The following is a 15281-nucleotide window of genomic DNA, read 5'->3' on the forward strand; positions in this document are numbered from 1 at the left end:
AGAAAAAATGTACAAAAATGAAAAGAAATTCGAAGTTCAAAGATTATTTATAAGAAATAGTGATAGAAAAGTGTTTGATTCAAAAAATTCAAAAATAAAGAAATATTAAAGTAAAAAGTCGGATAGATCTTTGAAAATTTATGAAAATATTAAAAAATGAAAATAAACCCAGAACACAGAACAAATGCATTCTAGGGTTATTAGTGCTGTCATTAATGATAGATTTTAGTGATGAAAAAAATTTTGAAAAGAAATATGTCGATTATAAATGATTCGAAATATGAAATTGAAAATAAATATCAATTGATAATAAAATATGTCTAAACAGTGTAACAAATCATGTTAAGTTTAAGATAAAAAACGAATTTTCCTCTGAAAAATAATAAATTTACCTATATTAGTTATTTGATAATGTTTTTTGAAAAATAAAAAATATACTTAAAACAGATAAATTGACAATTATAAAAGGTTATAATATTTTAAAACACTATCAGATATCTTCCCTGGACTTTTTACGACAGGATCTACGCCTGAAGATGTTTTAGGAAATGCAATAACATCTCTAATGACATTTGTTCCATGTAAGATAGCAACCAAACGATCGAATCCTAAAAATAATCAGAAAAAATATATAGAATGTATGTATTACCAAGAGCAATACCTCCATGAGGAGGACAACCACTTGACAAAATTTCAAAAAGATGGGAAAACTCATTAATTTCATTTTGAGACAACTAAACGTATAATTATAAAAAAAATACAGACAAATAGTTTACCTTAAGAACATTTTCTAATATATACTTTTGTAAAGCTATATCATGAATTCTAATACTACCTCCTCCAAGTTCTATTCCATTAACAACAATATCGTAATGATCTGCTCGTACAGATTCAGGACTTTTTTTAAGTAAATAAATATCATCTTCCAAAGGACTAGTAAACGGATGGTGCGTAGATTTAAATACACGGGCTTCACCTTGTTTCGAATCATCCTTTTCATAAGAAAAAAGGGGGAATTCATTAATCCAAACAAATTCAAATTGTTTTTCCGAAAAAGAAGGCATCAACTTATGTTTTACACATTCATAATATAACAGCTGTCGACCATGCCCTAATTGCGTTAGATTACCTGAGTGTTTTATAGGGCGTTGAGATAAAAAAATAACGTCGTTGACTTCAAGTCCTAAATAGTTATTTAATTGTTTCATGTTATTTATAGATGATAGAGAAAACGGCGTTTTTGATATCCATGTTTCTAATCTATCTAATGAATGAATATAAACAATAATTGGTTGATGATATGTTGATATTTCTTTACTAATTATTTGAAATCTATTTTTTGATATAGCTAAACCATTTTTAATAATAATTGCATCTACAATAGGATATTTTGAAGCAACAGGTGCCAAAAAAGAAGTTATATTCCGAATCTCAAGCCCATATCTTAAATCTGGTTTATCTGAACCATATTTCGACATCGCTGTTTCATAAGACATTCTTCTGAACGGAACCATAATCTCTATTCCAAGATATTTTTTCCACAATTGTCTTAATAACGTTTCTATAATAGAACATATATCTTTTTGACTTATAAACGACATTTCCAAATCCAACTGTGTAAATTCTGGCTGACGATCAGCTCTTAAATCTTCATTCCTAAAACATTTTGCAAGCTGATAATACCGGCCTATTCCACTAGACATTAATATTTGCTTATATTGTTGTGGTGATTGCGGAAGAGCATACCCATACCCATTCTGTCGTGTCGGCACAATAAATTCCCTAGCACCTTCTGCTGTCGATTTAAATAAAAGAGGAGTCTCCACCTCAAGAAACTGCCGTCGATGAAAAAAATCCCGAATATCTTTTGCTACTTTTGCTCGTAACCAAAGAGCTTTTTGATTCATAGGATTACGAAGTTCTAAATACCGATATTTTGCTCGTATACTTGAGTTTACTGATGATACAAACATCGGTAGAAATGGCAATGCTTTCGCCCTATTAATCACACGAATTCCCTTCATATCTACTTCCAATATTTCTCCTATCATCTGATCTTTCTTTGGTCGCAATTGAATTGTTCCTTTCACTTCAACTACACTTTCTGCTGACACTTTTTCAACTTTTTCTATAAGTTCCTCTCTTGCATCTCGTAAAACCAATTGTATTGTCTTCCCGAATATATCTCGCAACCCGTAAAACTGTATCCAACGGCTTAATTTACGTTTATATGGTAAAAACCACCCAAATAAATATACTATAGCTCCTTCATCAGCCCTATCAATTGTTTTAAATGAAATAATCCTTCGTTCATCGTGAATCAATCGTTTTCCACTAATTCTTCCAAATTTCCAGAAAATATACATTTTTTTAAATATAAAAAAAAAGAATAAAACAAATTCCAAAGTAAATAATAACCAAATAATTTGTTTCTACTCAGACCTTCTTCTCCCCTTATAAATCACTCAAATAACATATTATAATTAATAGATTTTCCACCTTAAATCTAGCACTTTATTACATTAAATAACATGTATTAAATTGTTGATATTTATTCAGGCCAAGAAAGATATTTGCCTCTAATCTTTTACTTATCCATTGCACATTTTTAACGACTATATGCACCAAAAAAATCCATTCTAAACCTTATTCCCCCTATTTCTACGCCAGGAACCTTTTAGAGTGCGCATATATACCTATCAATATTATCAAAACACCGCTTCCCTCTATTTTTTACCCGAAACTTGTAGTCTCGAAAAAATAATCCTTCCACGGTCAAATGAATCAATGATGAAATAAAGCTTATACAGAAAAATGTTCCAAGCATTAAAATTAACATTTTTTTGCCTACGGGACTCCATAATATATGGTGAAAGCGTCAATCTAAACCTACCTTGTTACATAATTTGACGCTAAGACCTCTGAGATTTATATTCGACCAGGAAAATCTAATAAAAAAGTTATTTTTTATTAATATATGCATTAATAAATGCGTGTAAATGCACTTTACGTGTCCTATTATATTCAAATATACCCTTTATTTTGTAGTCCACAGTTCAGGTGCATCTAGATCAAGTATTAGCTAAGATGCGTAATTTCTGTGGCAGATAAAACGCATTAATTATTAAGAAGCCCATTTTAAAGCCAATGCTATCGGTTTATTGATCAAATGGACGTTTTTTTTAGCATTTTTTCCATTTTGTATGCAACACGTTTTAACGCTTATAACTGCGCTGATATACACAGACGCATTGAAATAAGAAAAAAAGGAAAAATATAAAGAAACTAGAGAAACAATTACTATAGAGAGCTTCGGAAGGTTAATACAAACCATTTGATGCCCTATAAAGCACTGTCATATCAAAAAGCCGTTAACGGTGAGTCATTTTTTTGAAAAGATAAGCTTAATCAAATATTGAAGATATATAGGTGCAACAAAGATTAAAGTTTGTGAAAAACATATTTTGTAATAAAATATATACGTACTAATTGTTTTTTTTTGCAGTTAGCAGCACCAAAACAAAAATATTTGGAACGTATTTTGGGAGCCACATATTCGGGAGATATTGCATTATTTGAAGTATTTAGCGCACTTTTTTCACGTCTTCGTGAGCCTTCATGGACAGTATGATATCCATTATTGTTATTTTTTAAGTTTATATTTATTAAGATTGTCTTTAAAAGTCTTATTGTTATTCATATTATGATTCGTGATGGATCTAGGGATATAACACTACAATATTTATCTAATAATATGAGATATTTTTCTATAAAGGAGCTATTTGGGGATACAAGTTTTTTCTCATATGATTCTGGTGGTCTTTTATTTCTAGGAGAACTAGCAATATCTCAACAAAGTAGAAACATTCAAAATTATGGTCTTTATCTTCAAGAAAAGATACAGAGTTTTAAAGATGTACAAGTAGATTATGTTTATGCAAAAAGCAGTAAAACAATAGAAGGAAGATTGCGTAGATTAACAGTAGCAAAAGGACTTCTTCGAGAAGTAGAAATTGTTCAACGACAGATTGATACATTACTTTGTTGCAAAGTTAGTTTTTTTTTCATATATTTATCAATATTTAAATATTTTTTAGTTTTTGGAAGATGGGCTAACAAATAACATAACTATTGTAGCATTTAGATTACTAATCGGAGATCTTTTGTCTCTGTTTCAAGTAATTAATGAAGGGGTAATCAATGTTCTTGGTATGATTTATGTTTTTTAGGAAGTTTTTTATGTAAATTAGAACACTATTTTGAAATGTCAAGATATGATGCGGAAAAGGCTCTTGAAATATACAAAAAGTTTGTTAAACAGACAGCAAATGTTTCAGATTATTTGTCGTTTGCATGTAGGATGGAAACTTTGACATGTATAGAAGTTCCAAATATTAAACATGTATAGTATAGATTATTATGAAAACGATAATTTATGAATACTGTAGGCGCCGGTAGGCCTTTCCCGTGCATTACAAGAGTATTTGGATGACAAGAACTTTGAGAAAAATAGACTTCAATATATTGAAAATAAAAATGCTCTTGATTCCAGTAAAAAAAAAGCAAATTTAACTGTTCCATCAGCTAAAACCTCTTCAAAGAAAAAGACCACAGGTTTATTGCTTTAATTACACTTATTAATACTTATTAATGCCTAGATACTCAATCTTTATCGGGAAATACTCAAAAGCAAAATTCAAACAATATTAATCTAATCGACTTTTTTTCAAGTATTGAGAATGAACAAGCTTTTATGTTTCCGAGTGCTCCTATGAAGAACATAGCTTATGAACCTTCGAATTTTTCGGGAATTCAACCAACGCAACCAATACAACCAATACAAACAGTCGTTAATTCTGCTCCGGAAGAACAATCAATAGTTTCATTTCCTCAAAATGTGCCTTCGCAAATGCAGCCACAAGTACAAGTGTCTTATGGGTTATATAATCAGTATTCTTCAGCTTTTCACCCTAATAATGCACCTTATCAATCCACTCAACCAATTATGCAGAACCCTAATTCGTTTCAAGCTTCTTTTCCTATAAATCAAAAACAGGACTATAATTCTATTTATCCTATGCAAGCTAATTTCTCCGGTTCTGCATATGGTATATATCATATGCAATCAAATGCTCATCCATTTAATCAAACACATCATTTTAATCAAATCGTTCCGTCGCCAGTTTTAGAAACAAACAATTCTAGTATTAATCATACAAATCCCTTTCATCGACCTCCGCTGTCTATGAATACTGAGTTTGAGCATCAAAGAACTCTTCTAACAAATCAATTTCCTCCTACTATAACATCAACTCAATTTCCACCTCCTACGAATCCATTTTCGAAAAGTTATGACAATGTAACAACACCATTTTTAGATCCCAAAGCACGAACTGTTCGACAAAATGCGTCTACTCTCCCTTTTGCTCAGAAACCAAGGACGAATCCATTTTCCAATGACAATCTTCCCTCAGAACATGGAAAATAATATATAAATCTTTCCTTCAAGCAAAAGGAACATTGAAACTCCTGCTATTCATATTGTTCATAAAAAAAGGAAATATACATTTTTGAGTTATTTTGTTCAAATACACTTTCAATAATATATACAGATTTTAACATTTCAAAAAAAATGTCATTAATACATGTGTTATTATTTAATGTTGATAGCTAACTATTCACTAAAAATAACATAAATTTAATACTTATTAATGACGATACTCTTTTATTTCAGGCAACTCAATTAATTCTTGCCTAATTAGAATTTAGTATATTATTCAGTTATTTTTCTTCAGGTTACTTTAGAAAAATCTAATTCTGGATGTTGCTCTTGAAATTTTTTCAAAATTTCTTGTTTTTTCAGCTCATCACTTGTGGGTTTTCCGAGTTCCTTTTGTCGCTGATCAAACTATAATTTCAAAAATGGTTAGATAAATGCATGGATGACTTATATGAGTGGGTCATCCATGTATTGTTTTTACTCATTTAACGAAATCTTACCATCATTTTTTCTACCATTGATCGGGTTTCTGCATCTAAATCACCCAGTTTCGAATTTTCTGGCTGGATTTTAGATGTATCAATAGAAGGGTGTCCTTGAATCACTGACGACCACCATTCCATTTTATTTATCTTCTCAAGATGTATAATAATCGCTCTTTGATTTTCTACAAATCTTTTAATATTATACATCTAATTATTATTTCGATCTACCAAGCGTCCAGGTACTTTCTTCTAATTTTATTTCTTTGGGAAAATCCCCTTGAATTAATGGTTCTTGCTGTTTAAGGCTAACTTTTAATGATTTTTTTTCAAGCAAAACACTAATATCTCTTCCTCGAGTTCCTAAAGGTACTGGTATATGGATCTCAACTTCTCCTAATGTTTGCATCCATTCATATTCTATTCCAGAAGATAGCTGGACTTTCTGAAGAACACTGGGATTAATAAATGTCTGATTATCCGTCATTGTTAACTTATATATAAAAATCAAAAATATAAAAAACGTTTATCGGACTGTGAACGGATACCGGTCAAAATTCTTTTAGGATAAGAATTAACAAGCAATATTTTCAAATTTATTTTTCTATATTTTTTTAATATCTATCTAACCAAAATCTGTATATAAACAAAAAAAATATGGATTTCAACTTTATTAAAAAAGTAATACCAAACATATAGATTAATTCTGTTTAAACACATACAAACCTCAACAACCATTATTTCTTATATATTTCAATTCTAATTAATTAATGTTCTAAATTAATAAACATATGTTATAGAAGAATATATGTTTAATTTATCAAAATTCAACTTAACATATTTATATAACAATAAAAATGACATAATCTTTATTTAATTATTAAATTAATATTTTCATTTTAATATGTCAGCTTTATTTATTTTTATATAAAGCCTTATAAAACCAATAGAAATCTCGAATTTTCAAGTCTCTATGTATCGACGTTCATTGCCTGATAATCAACCTCCTAATAAACGTCCACGATCGGAGGCAGTTCTTCCAGCAGATTTCTTTGATTCTACAGAAATACAGGCAGATAATGAGTCTAATGATACGTCACCGCCTCCATCTCCATCTTATTGGGCTCGAGAACGACTTTTTGATGAGACTTTTGAGCAGATGGTTTATGATGAACGCGTAGTAAACTTAATAAAACGAAGAGAAGAGATTAAAAACCAGCCGAAACAGTTGAATATACAGTCAGAAGAGGAGAATTCTTTAAAAAAAGAGGTTTTTTTAGAGCAAAATGCGTCAGAATATGAATCAGACACGTCAATTATAAAGTCTGACAGTGATTCAGATGTAAATTCAGACGTGTCACGTGACTGGAGAATTAGGAGGGGACACACTCAAAATGAACGTGTCCCGAGAGAAAAGAATAAAGCTTGATATACGGTTTTAAAAAAAAAAGATTTAAAAAGAAATTTGACTGGGGAGTTGGTTAAGGTTAAATCTATCATTAAGGGTTGTTGAAGAGATATTTTAAAAATATTTAAAATTATTAATATTAAAACAAACGTTCTGGAGTCAGAAACAAGGGTTAAAACATCATTAGAAGAGTGGAAAAAATATTTTGAGTTAGGGGCTTCATTATGTCTTTATAATTGGGAGATTCTCTCTACAGCAGTTATTTCGTGTTGGGGTGGACCGAATAGTGGAGAAAAACGTGATTGGTTATGCGGTGTTATTTGTGATTTGATCGAAAATATGCCCTTAATTTCAGTAGAAGAAGTAGAAGGAGTTCTTTTACAGGTGATGGAGGATGAATTTAATGTTATAGTTGAGGATGGATCGGTGGAAGAAGTTGCAAAGAAGATTATAACATTATATCGAAAATGTAAAGAAGGAGAAATACGAGAGATTGAAGAATGGTATGAAGGATGGAAAAATGGATCATGCAGGATGAGTAGAATGAAAGAAGTGGTTCCAAAAGGAGATAGTGAAGATGAAGAATGTTAAGAAATGGAATAATGTTCAGATTGAATTAAAGAAATAAAATTATATTTTTAAATCTATTGTTTTTTAGATATATTTCGTGAGTTAAGGATGAGAAATGAGTTGTTTCGGCGTTGTATGAAATTCATTTGTCTGAAAACTTTGTACTATAATTTTTCCGGGTTTTTCTTCTATTAACCATCCTTCTTTATTTAAAAGTTGGAGTATGGATGGCTTAATTTTAGGCAGTTTATTTTTACTATGAAGACCGGCACCAGTTATAATTTCTAATGGTGTAGGTATATCAGTTTGAAGTTTTTGTTCGTGGCTCCACCATTGTGCAACAGCTTTTTTAACTAAAGGAATAGCTTCTGCAATAGTTAATCCATGAAGATCAATCAAATAACTAGGAAGACTTAAAAAATTTAGGATGAATATATTTTAAAAATAATATTACCTATTCTGTATCATACACATTTTGGCTCTCATATTCCATAATTTAACTTTAGAGTTATATTCTTGGGCCTAAAAATCAATTTTATAAAGGAAAAATCAGTGCTATACCTTTTTGGAATAATATGTAACGATATCTCTATAGAGTCCCTGTGTTTTTGCTTTTCGATAGGCTTTTGCAGCTTCTTTAAATGCATGATTTCTATTAAAAATAAATGTTGACAAATTGGCTTTGCACTCTTCAAGATTGTAATCGGTATGTATCATATCATCAGAAGAATTATCAAGTTTCGACTTATAGTCATCATTGATGTGATTATGACGTTCCGAAGAGGATGTGTTAAAATGATGAGTTTGATTTTGATCCTTTATATATATAGGACTTTGTTGAATTGTTTTTACTACACTTATTGCTTTTGGAAGATCATTTTCTACCGAAAGCAATATTCTGCTATACATATGTTCTTCTAGAGACGGAAATTGCTTTTTTAATTGTTTCAGATTGCTTTTATAATCATGTTGTAACATGACAAGCGATTCGTTTATTCTTTGTATCATATAATCACTTGATAATAAATTATACACAGATTTCGACAGAGAAACCGATGATTGATGATAAATTGATGCAGCTTGTTTTTTAGGAATATTAAAAATGTCAGCGAGCCATTCAATATTCGGAATAATATCATTCCATTTTAGACTTGGTTTCATTCTAAAATCTACTGTCGATTCCTGAGCTTCATTACGTTTATACCATTCATCTAATGGAATATTCTTTATCTTTTTACTTTTTTTACGCTTTGTCTTTGGAATTTCAAGCGAATCTTTGGAAAACGAATCATTTAAAGAATCATAATTCTTGTCATCATCCATAATGTCTAAATTTTCGTTTATCACTTTTTCTAGACTATTTCCATATTCTTCCTGAATATGTTTCAAAACGTCTGTATCTTGTTGAGGAAAAATCATTTGTAGAAAAGATAATGTATCATTATTAGACGTTTTTCTCTGAGAAATAGAGGGATTAGATTCGTTTTTAAATAGGCAGTTTTTATGATATTTCATTCTTAAAATATTTTTTCATCACTAATAATTCTATATGCTGAATACTTATGCGTAAAAACCGTTGTTAAATATTTAAGGTATTTTAGATAAAAAATAATGCAATAAAAAACCAAGGTATTTTTTGTTTATTATACAATAAAAAGACCAAAGTTGCTTTTAAAATTTAGTTTTCTTTTGTATTTTTTCACATTTTTGTATACAACATATCGGCAAGGTTAAGGAAAAAAAAAACATAAATTTATACATTTCTGAATAACATAAAATATCTATAGTATGTTCTTTTGATTTAATAAATCTCTTATTTTTATATAAAAGAACACATCTTAAAAAAAATAAGAATATTATACTAATTTTTAATAAAACATATTCTTTAATTTAATAAATAAAATCTTCTATTAAAGCCTCAATCACCTATAATTAATTAATTAGGAACAATATTATTTAAATTTTTAAATAAAAACAATATTTCATTTTTAAATAGTTAATAAACAAGGATTTTAGTAATATTATATGAAAATATAAATCTTTTAAGGATTCTTGAGATGATTTTTAATATTTAAGATATATAAGACATTTTTTGATCTAGTATTGCATTCTTAATATCTATTATAATATGGATTTTTTTAAAACAATTATATTCATTTTTAAAAAACATAAATAATCTTATTTATATATTTGTTTCAATGAAATATTGTAAGTTTAAACTACTATAAAAATATTATATTATCTCAATCTTATAACTCTAAGTCTATTAAAAATTTTTATATTAAAATATATAATAAAATAATATATATGTATCAATAGCAATGTAAATATTTATATTTTTAAACAAATATTTAACATCATCTTTAAGATTATAATGTAAATAACATAATTTAATCAAACAAATAACAATTAAAAATAATAACTTATCAATGACCAAAACTTGCATAAAAAAGATAGACAAAAGATGCAAAAGTCAAATAAGTTAAAGAATCTGGAAAGGAATTAAAAAACAAATATTAAATCCAGTAAGGAAAGAATATACCGAGTAAAATAAGTATCATTAATGTCTATAAAATGCAAAATAAATTACATCAAAATATAAAATAATAGGAAATATTTTTAATGAAATACCATATTTACATTAATGCATTTTTACTCTTCGGAGATAAGTTTTGTTACTTTTCCAATTGCCACAGTAAGACCCTCATTACGAAGAATAAATCGACCAAGTTGTCTATATTTATCAAATGTTTCAAGACATAGAGGAGAAGCCGCTTCCAACAAAGCCACGATTTTCATGCCTTTTATTGCAAATGCAGGAGGCTTTTTACTTCGCCGATTGGTAAGCTTATCAAGCTTATAAAGCAATTTCTATAAATGTCTTAGTTTATAATATCATAAAAAGTCATATTTACCAAAAAAGTTACTTCTTGAACTGCTGAATGAATATGGATAATACAAGAATAACCAGCAGTAAGTAAATTTTTCACTTCCAAAATAGCTATCTGAGCCTCAAATATTTTAGCCGTACTCACAGGGCTGTTTAACGACGATAAAATATGGCCTGTCATAACATCTTCTTCTTCTACTCCTCTAATTCGAAGTTTCACTTGTTCACCACATCGACCTATTCGTATTTCTTCTAATTCATCATATAACGCTATAACTTCAACCACAGTCTAAAGTGTTATCAAAAAATGTCTTGACACAATGACACATACCTTGTTTGGCATAAGAATAACATTAGATCCTTTTTTAACATAACCGCTTTCAACTTTTCCTTCAATAACCAAACCCATATCCTAATAAAAACTAAGATGTGATAAATATTTATATAATATAAAGACCTTATATTTCGCATGAATAGGAATTATTAATGGAGCGTTCACTTTCCGTTCAAATGTATCCATTTCATCTAAATATTCAAGAAGAGATGGCCCATTATACCACGGACATATTTTTTTATCAATACGCTCTTTAATATTTACACCCGTAAATGCAGATATTGGCATAAATACAAAATCTAGATACCTTAAACCCATTAAACCCAAATAAACACAAAATACCTGTCTTAGGATTATATCCCACTTCCTTTCTCAAAAACATTGAAATCCCATTTGTACATTCATCATATCTTAAAATATTTTAGAAAAATATTAACCAATAATCGTTTAACCTTTCTTTTGACCATTCTACAGTAGGGTCATCCATTTTATTAATCACCACAACAAGTTTCGAAACACCTTGTGTTTTTGAAAGCATAGCATGTTCCCTTGTTTGTCCACCTTTTTCAAATCCTGTTTCATATTCACCCTTTCGCGCAGAAATAACAAGCACAGCAACATCTGCCTGAGCAGTACCTTCTATCATATTTGGTACATAAGATTTATGACCAGGAGCATCAAGAACTTAAATTATTAATACATACTAAACGATTACTGAGATATTACTTGTATAACGACGTTTTTCTGTTTCAAAATACGCTCTGCCCAATTCAACTGTCTTTCCCTTAGATCGTTCTTCTTTTGTAGAATCCAATGCCCACGATAAATACCTTTTTCATTAAAAATATAGATATAACAATTTTTATCTCCATACCAGCTTTCTCGACCTGCTTCCTTTGCATCTTTTTCATATTTCTCCATTGTTCTTTTGTCTACCATTTCTGTTATATAAAGAATATTTCCTCTAAATCCCTTAAACCAATAAACAAATACAATTAAATAATTACCCAAGAGTAGATTTTCCTGCATCAACATGACCAATAAAAACAACATTTAGATGTTCTTTTCCATACATATCTTGCAAAACCTCCTCATCTATCTCCTCCTGAAATTGACTGACAATATCATAATCTCTACGTTCTTCATCCCCTCCCACTGAAACATGATTTTTTTCTTGTTTTGAAGCTCCTAATGATAAATTTTCCATATCCACTGAACAAAACCCTTTATCCACTTTATTTATCTTATTACCATTTCTCCCAACAACTGATTCCTCCGAAAAAGGTGTTTTAGAACATTCACCAATCTTTATTACCTTTGAAGTAGTACGTTGTCCACCTAATGTCGAAACTTTGACTTCTGGCGGAGCTTCAAATTTCAAAAAAAAATACAGGAAAAAAAAACAATTTATACCTAATACTTTCTCACATAGACGAATATCCCTATCCCTTGCCGAATAATCATTGTTATATGGATGATATTTTCGCCTATCATAATTTTGGTCATAACTCATATTAAAATAACCATATGGAACATTATTAATATCATAATTCGCAGAAAAATCTAAAAAAACATAAAAAACTTATAATTCTCCTACTTTATAAACCCTGTGGCTCATAATATAAATTTCTAGGCCGAAACTCTTCTGCTTCTGCAGACATCCGTAATTTCCCAATTTTCTCCAAAATTTCTTCCTGATCTATCCTCTCCTCCCACGTATCATCAACGTCTACGTTTTTAGCCTCAGAACTCATATTTAAAGTCTTTCAAGTGTATAATATTATTCCTATAAAATGCCCTATTTTTCGTCAAAAAAAAGTCCGGAAAAAAAGCTCTAAAAACATAAGTAAAATACATTTAACTGGAGAGATTCAAACGTATTTTAACAAGACTTAAGGGTCTTTTTATTAATAATTGGAACCAACCAAGCAAAGAAGAAAATTTTGAAGTCGGACGAGGAATTACATAGATCGATTATCCAACGTCATAATAAATAAGCTTGGAAAAAAAAATAAAAACAAAGGGTTAGAATAGAGAAAAACATATAAATAAATATATAAAACAAATTAAACTGATATTTTGAAGTATTTCCCTTTTTTTCCGGTCGAAAAAACCTCAAAAATGGATGATTTTTTAGCAAAGTTTAATAAAAAAAATATAGGATTTTAATTAATATTAATAGAGTCTCTATTGCAGCAGCAACATTCGCAATACGTAGCGGAGTAAGTATTGCGGGAGGTATTGCTCTGCGTCAGGTTTCTCGGTACATTAAAGACATGCCTTCTCAGGCTCAACGTCAAATGTTAGATTCTTTAAAAAAACAGCTTGAACAAAAGATACGGGTAGATATAGAATATTAGAAGATCCATGTTAATTATACGAAAGATTGTTACTCCAGCAATTGATTTGATTGAGATTATGTATTTTTTTTTGATAAAGAAGACATTATATAATTAAAATAATAGTTCAGCACGAGGAAATACAAGTCTTGGGAGTACGGTTCATCTAACGAATTCACTTCGTAGAGATATAAATGCATTTGCGAAGCGTGTAAGTGATGCAGCAGATGAGCAAGAAATATCGAAACATATTAATAAAAATAATATGGGAGTTATTATGACAGATATGAAGAATCTTCTTTCAAGAATTGAAGATGTAGGTTTAAAGTAAAATTATGCGTGTTAATGTAGTTTAGGCTGTTCCTCTTATATCTCTTGCATTAACTACATCAGGTGCAAACATTTCATCTTCACTACCAAATACAGTTTCACCATCTCGATTATTGCAAGCGTCATCATTTTTGATTTCAGCAGATTCATTGTTTTGTAAAACCCCATATCCTAAATTCCAGCAAGTTGGACCGGTTTTTATATTGAAACTTTATACTATTTTTTCAGGAAGTGCTAGGGTTGCACATATGATTTCAACAAGTGATATTACATGGAAGGAAGAGCATGCTAAATGTCTAGTATCTATTATTCGGGTGGATTTAAATGATTATTCGGAATCAAAAAGCGATTTAGCGCGTAAAAGAGCAAATGAATATGCATATGAATTACAAGTGATTGAGGATTTAAATGATGGAAGATATCATGAAGAAATAGAAAAAAAAAGAGTAAAAAAAAACAAAGACGGACATATATATGGTTCTAAAAGAAATATACCCATTCATCTGATTTCGAGACTTTTTTTTAATGCTTCTGGAAGACTTCTTAATATCGAGGAAGCAAAAACACCAGTTCTTGTTCTAAAACTCAACCATGCGCTCTCACCTCCAAGAAAACTATTAGAATCAATTAGGGACGATAACACGGAAGATGATGGAAATCAAGGAAATGTTGATGAAGAATCATTTTATGATAAAATTAATGACCCTGAAAATATTGAATGGATTGCATTTGAAATTTGGAATGATGACGTAGATGATGAAGATAAAAGTCAAGATGATACAGGCAGTAATGTAAGTGATATTAGTGAAAGTTCAAGTGAAAATGATGAGTATGATAATATCTATGAAAACGTAAATAATGGAGAGAGTTGTAATAATGATGAGAAATATTTAAAAAATATGTCATCTTCTGATAATCAAAAAGCATCTAAGGAAACTATTAATGATAAAAATAAAACTTTGAAATCAGAAGAACAAATAGATGAATTTTCTGCAGCATTGAAAGCATTAGACATTAATGTTGAAAGTACAAATGAAATTTTAGAGCTACAAAAAAATTCCAGCACCAATTTAGCCACTTTATCTCTTCTTGAATATATCATTAGATTGACAGCGTTGCAAACATCTGAACAAACATCTTTACTTTCTGTTACTGATGAAAGAATATCCTTATTTTTGAGAGATGATAACCATAATTCTCGAACAAGAGAACGGACAGGAGCTTTGGAATATGGAGAAACGCCACATAGCTCTCCATCATCAATAAAACTTGAAAAAGATAGTATAAAATCCCAGGAAAATCGTAGAATTAGAAAAGATTTATTGCTTGATAGTCGGAATTCTCCAAGAAGTCCTCTTTCCCTAGGCTAGATTTCAGAATTAAAACGCTCGATATATTATAAATAAATCCGAACAATTAACATTGTAA

The 15281-nt window shown here is 29.6% G+C and overlaps 8 protein-coding genes across 8 annotated transcripts; 3 read left to right on the top strand and 5 right to left on the bottom strand.

Annotated features, from left to right (window-relative positions):
• Window positions 1-459: 459 nt before the first annotated feature.
• On the bottom strand, window positions 460-2366 carry PNEG_03377 (aspartate-tRNA ligase; the record flags this gene model as incomplete). Its single annotated transcript, XM_007877269.1, has 3 exons — window positions 460-608; window positions 650-734; window positions 777-2366. The coding sequence occupies 3 exons, from the start codon at window positions 2364-2366 to the stop codon at window positions 460-462; spliced, it is 1824 nt and encodes a 607-aa protein (XP_007875460.1).
• An 88-nt stretch (window positions 2367-2454) lies between these two features.
• On the bottom strand, window positions 2455-3066 carry PNEG_04343 (hypothetical protein; the record flags this gene model as incomplete). The annotated part of the gene is given in 6 exon segments (XM_019757854.1): window positions 2455-2512; window positions 2522-2615; window positions 2738-2883; window positions 2920-2948; window positions 3006-3015; window positions 3035-3066. Coding segments are annotated over 6 exon segments (369 nt in total).
• Window positions 3067-3337: 271 nt separating this feature from the next.
• On the top strand, window positions 3338-5488 carry PNEG_03378 (hypothetical protein; the record flags this gene model as incomplete). Its single annotated transcript, XM_007877271.1, has 8 exons — window positions 3338-3377; window positions 3430-3446; window positions 3506-3625; window positions 3671-4051; window positions 4098-4209; window positions 4251-4402; window positions 4449-4614; window positions 4659-5488. The coding sequence occupies 8 exons, from the start codon at window positions 3338-3340 to the stop codon at window positions 5486-5488; spliced, it is 1818 nt and encodes a 605-aa protein (XP_007875462.1).
• Window positions 5489-5592: 104 nt separating this feature from the next.
• Window positions 5593-6469, bottom strand: PNEG_03379 (hypothetical protein; the record flags this gene model as incomplete). The annotated part of the gene is made up of 4 exons (XM_007877272.1): window positions 5593-5754; window positions 5801-5908; window positions 6001-6167; window positions 6214-6469. 4 exons carry the CDS (start codon window positions 6467-6469, stop codon window positions 5740-5742), a joined length of 546 nt encoding a protein of 181 aa, XP_007875463.1. The 3' UTR covers window positions 5593-5739.
• Window positions 6470-6955: 486 nt separating this feature from the next.
• On the top strand, window positions 6956-7981 carry PNEG_03380 (hypothetical protein; the record flags this gene model as incomplete). The annotated part of the gene is made up of 2 exons (XM_007877273.1): window positions 6956-7324; window positions 7550-7981. 2 exons carry the CDS (start codon window positions 6956-6958, stop codon window positions 7979-7981), a joined length of 801 nt encoding a protein of 266 aa, XP_007875464.1.
• Window positions 7982-8062: 81 nt separating this feature from the next.
• Window positions 8063-9475, bottom strand: PNEG_03381 (hypothetical protein; the record flags this gene model as incomplete). The annotated part of the gene is made up of 3 exons (XM_007877274.2): window positions 8063-8372; window positions 8415-8482; window positions 8522-9475. 3 exons carry the CDS (start codon window positions 9473-9475, stop codon window positions 8063-8065), a joined length of 1332 nt encoding a protein of 443 aa, XP_007875465.1.
• A 1137-nt stretch (window positions 9476-10612) lies between these two features.
• On the bottom strand, window positions 10613-13080 carry PNEG_03382 (hypothetical protein; the record flags this gene model as incomplete). The annotated part of the gene is made up of 12 exons (XM_007877275.1): window positions 13062-13080; window positions 12791-13018; window positions 12598-12747; window positions 12192-12552; window positions 12059-12148; window positions 11911-12014; window positions 11637-11868; window positions 11527-11594; window positions 11308-11483; window positions 11182-11262; window positions 10876-11139; window positions 10613-10831 (listed from the first exon to the last, which is right to left on the bottom strand). The coding sequence occupies exons 2-12, from the start codon at window positions 12936-12938 to the stop codon at window positions 10613-10615; spliced, it is 1893 nt and encodes a 630-aa protein (XP_007875466.1). The 5' UTR covers window positions 12939-13018; window positions 13062-13080.
• A 210-nt stretch (window positions 13081-13290) lies between these two features.
• On the top strand, window positions 13291-15223 carry PNEG_03383 (hypothetical protein; the record flags this gene model as incomplete). Its single annotated transcript, XM_007877276.1, has 5 exons — window positions 13291-13325; window positions 13367-13526; window positions 13570-13604; window positions 13650-13839; window positions 13880-15223. Exons 1-5 carry the CDS (start codon window positions 13306-13308, stop codon window positions 15221-15223), a joined length of 1749 nt encoding a protein of 582 aa, XP_007875467.1. The 5' UTR covers window positions 13291-13305.
• Window positions 15224-15281: the final 58 nt, after the last annotated feature.

Source organism: Pneumocystis murina, assembly GCF_000349005.2.
Source record: "Pneumocystis murina B123 chromosome Unknown supercont1.17, whole genome shotgun sequence".
Classification (NCBI taxonomy): Eukaryota; Fungi; Ascomycota; class Pneumocystomycetes; order Pneumocystales; family Pneumocystaceae; genus Pneumocystis; species Pneumocystis murina.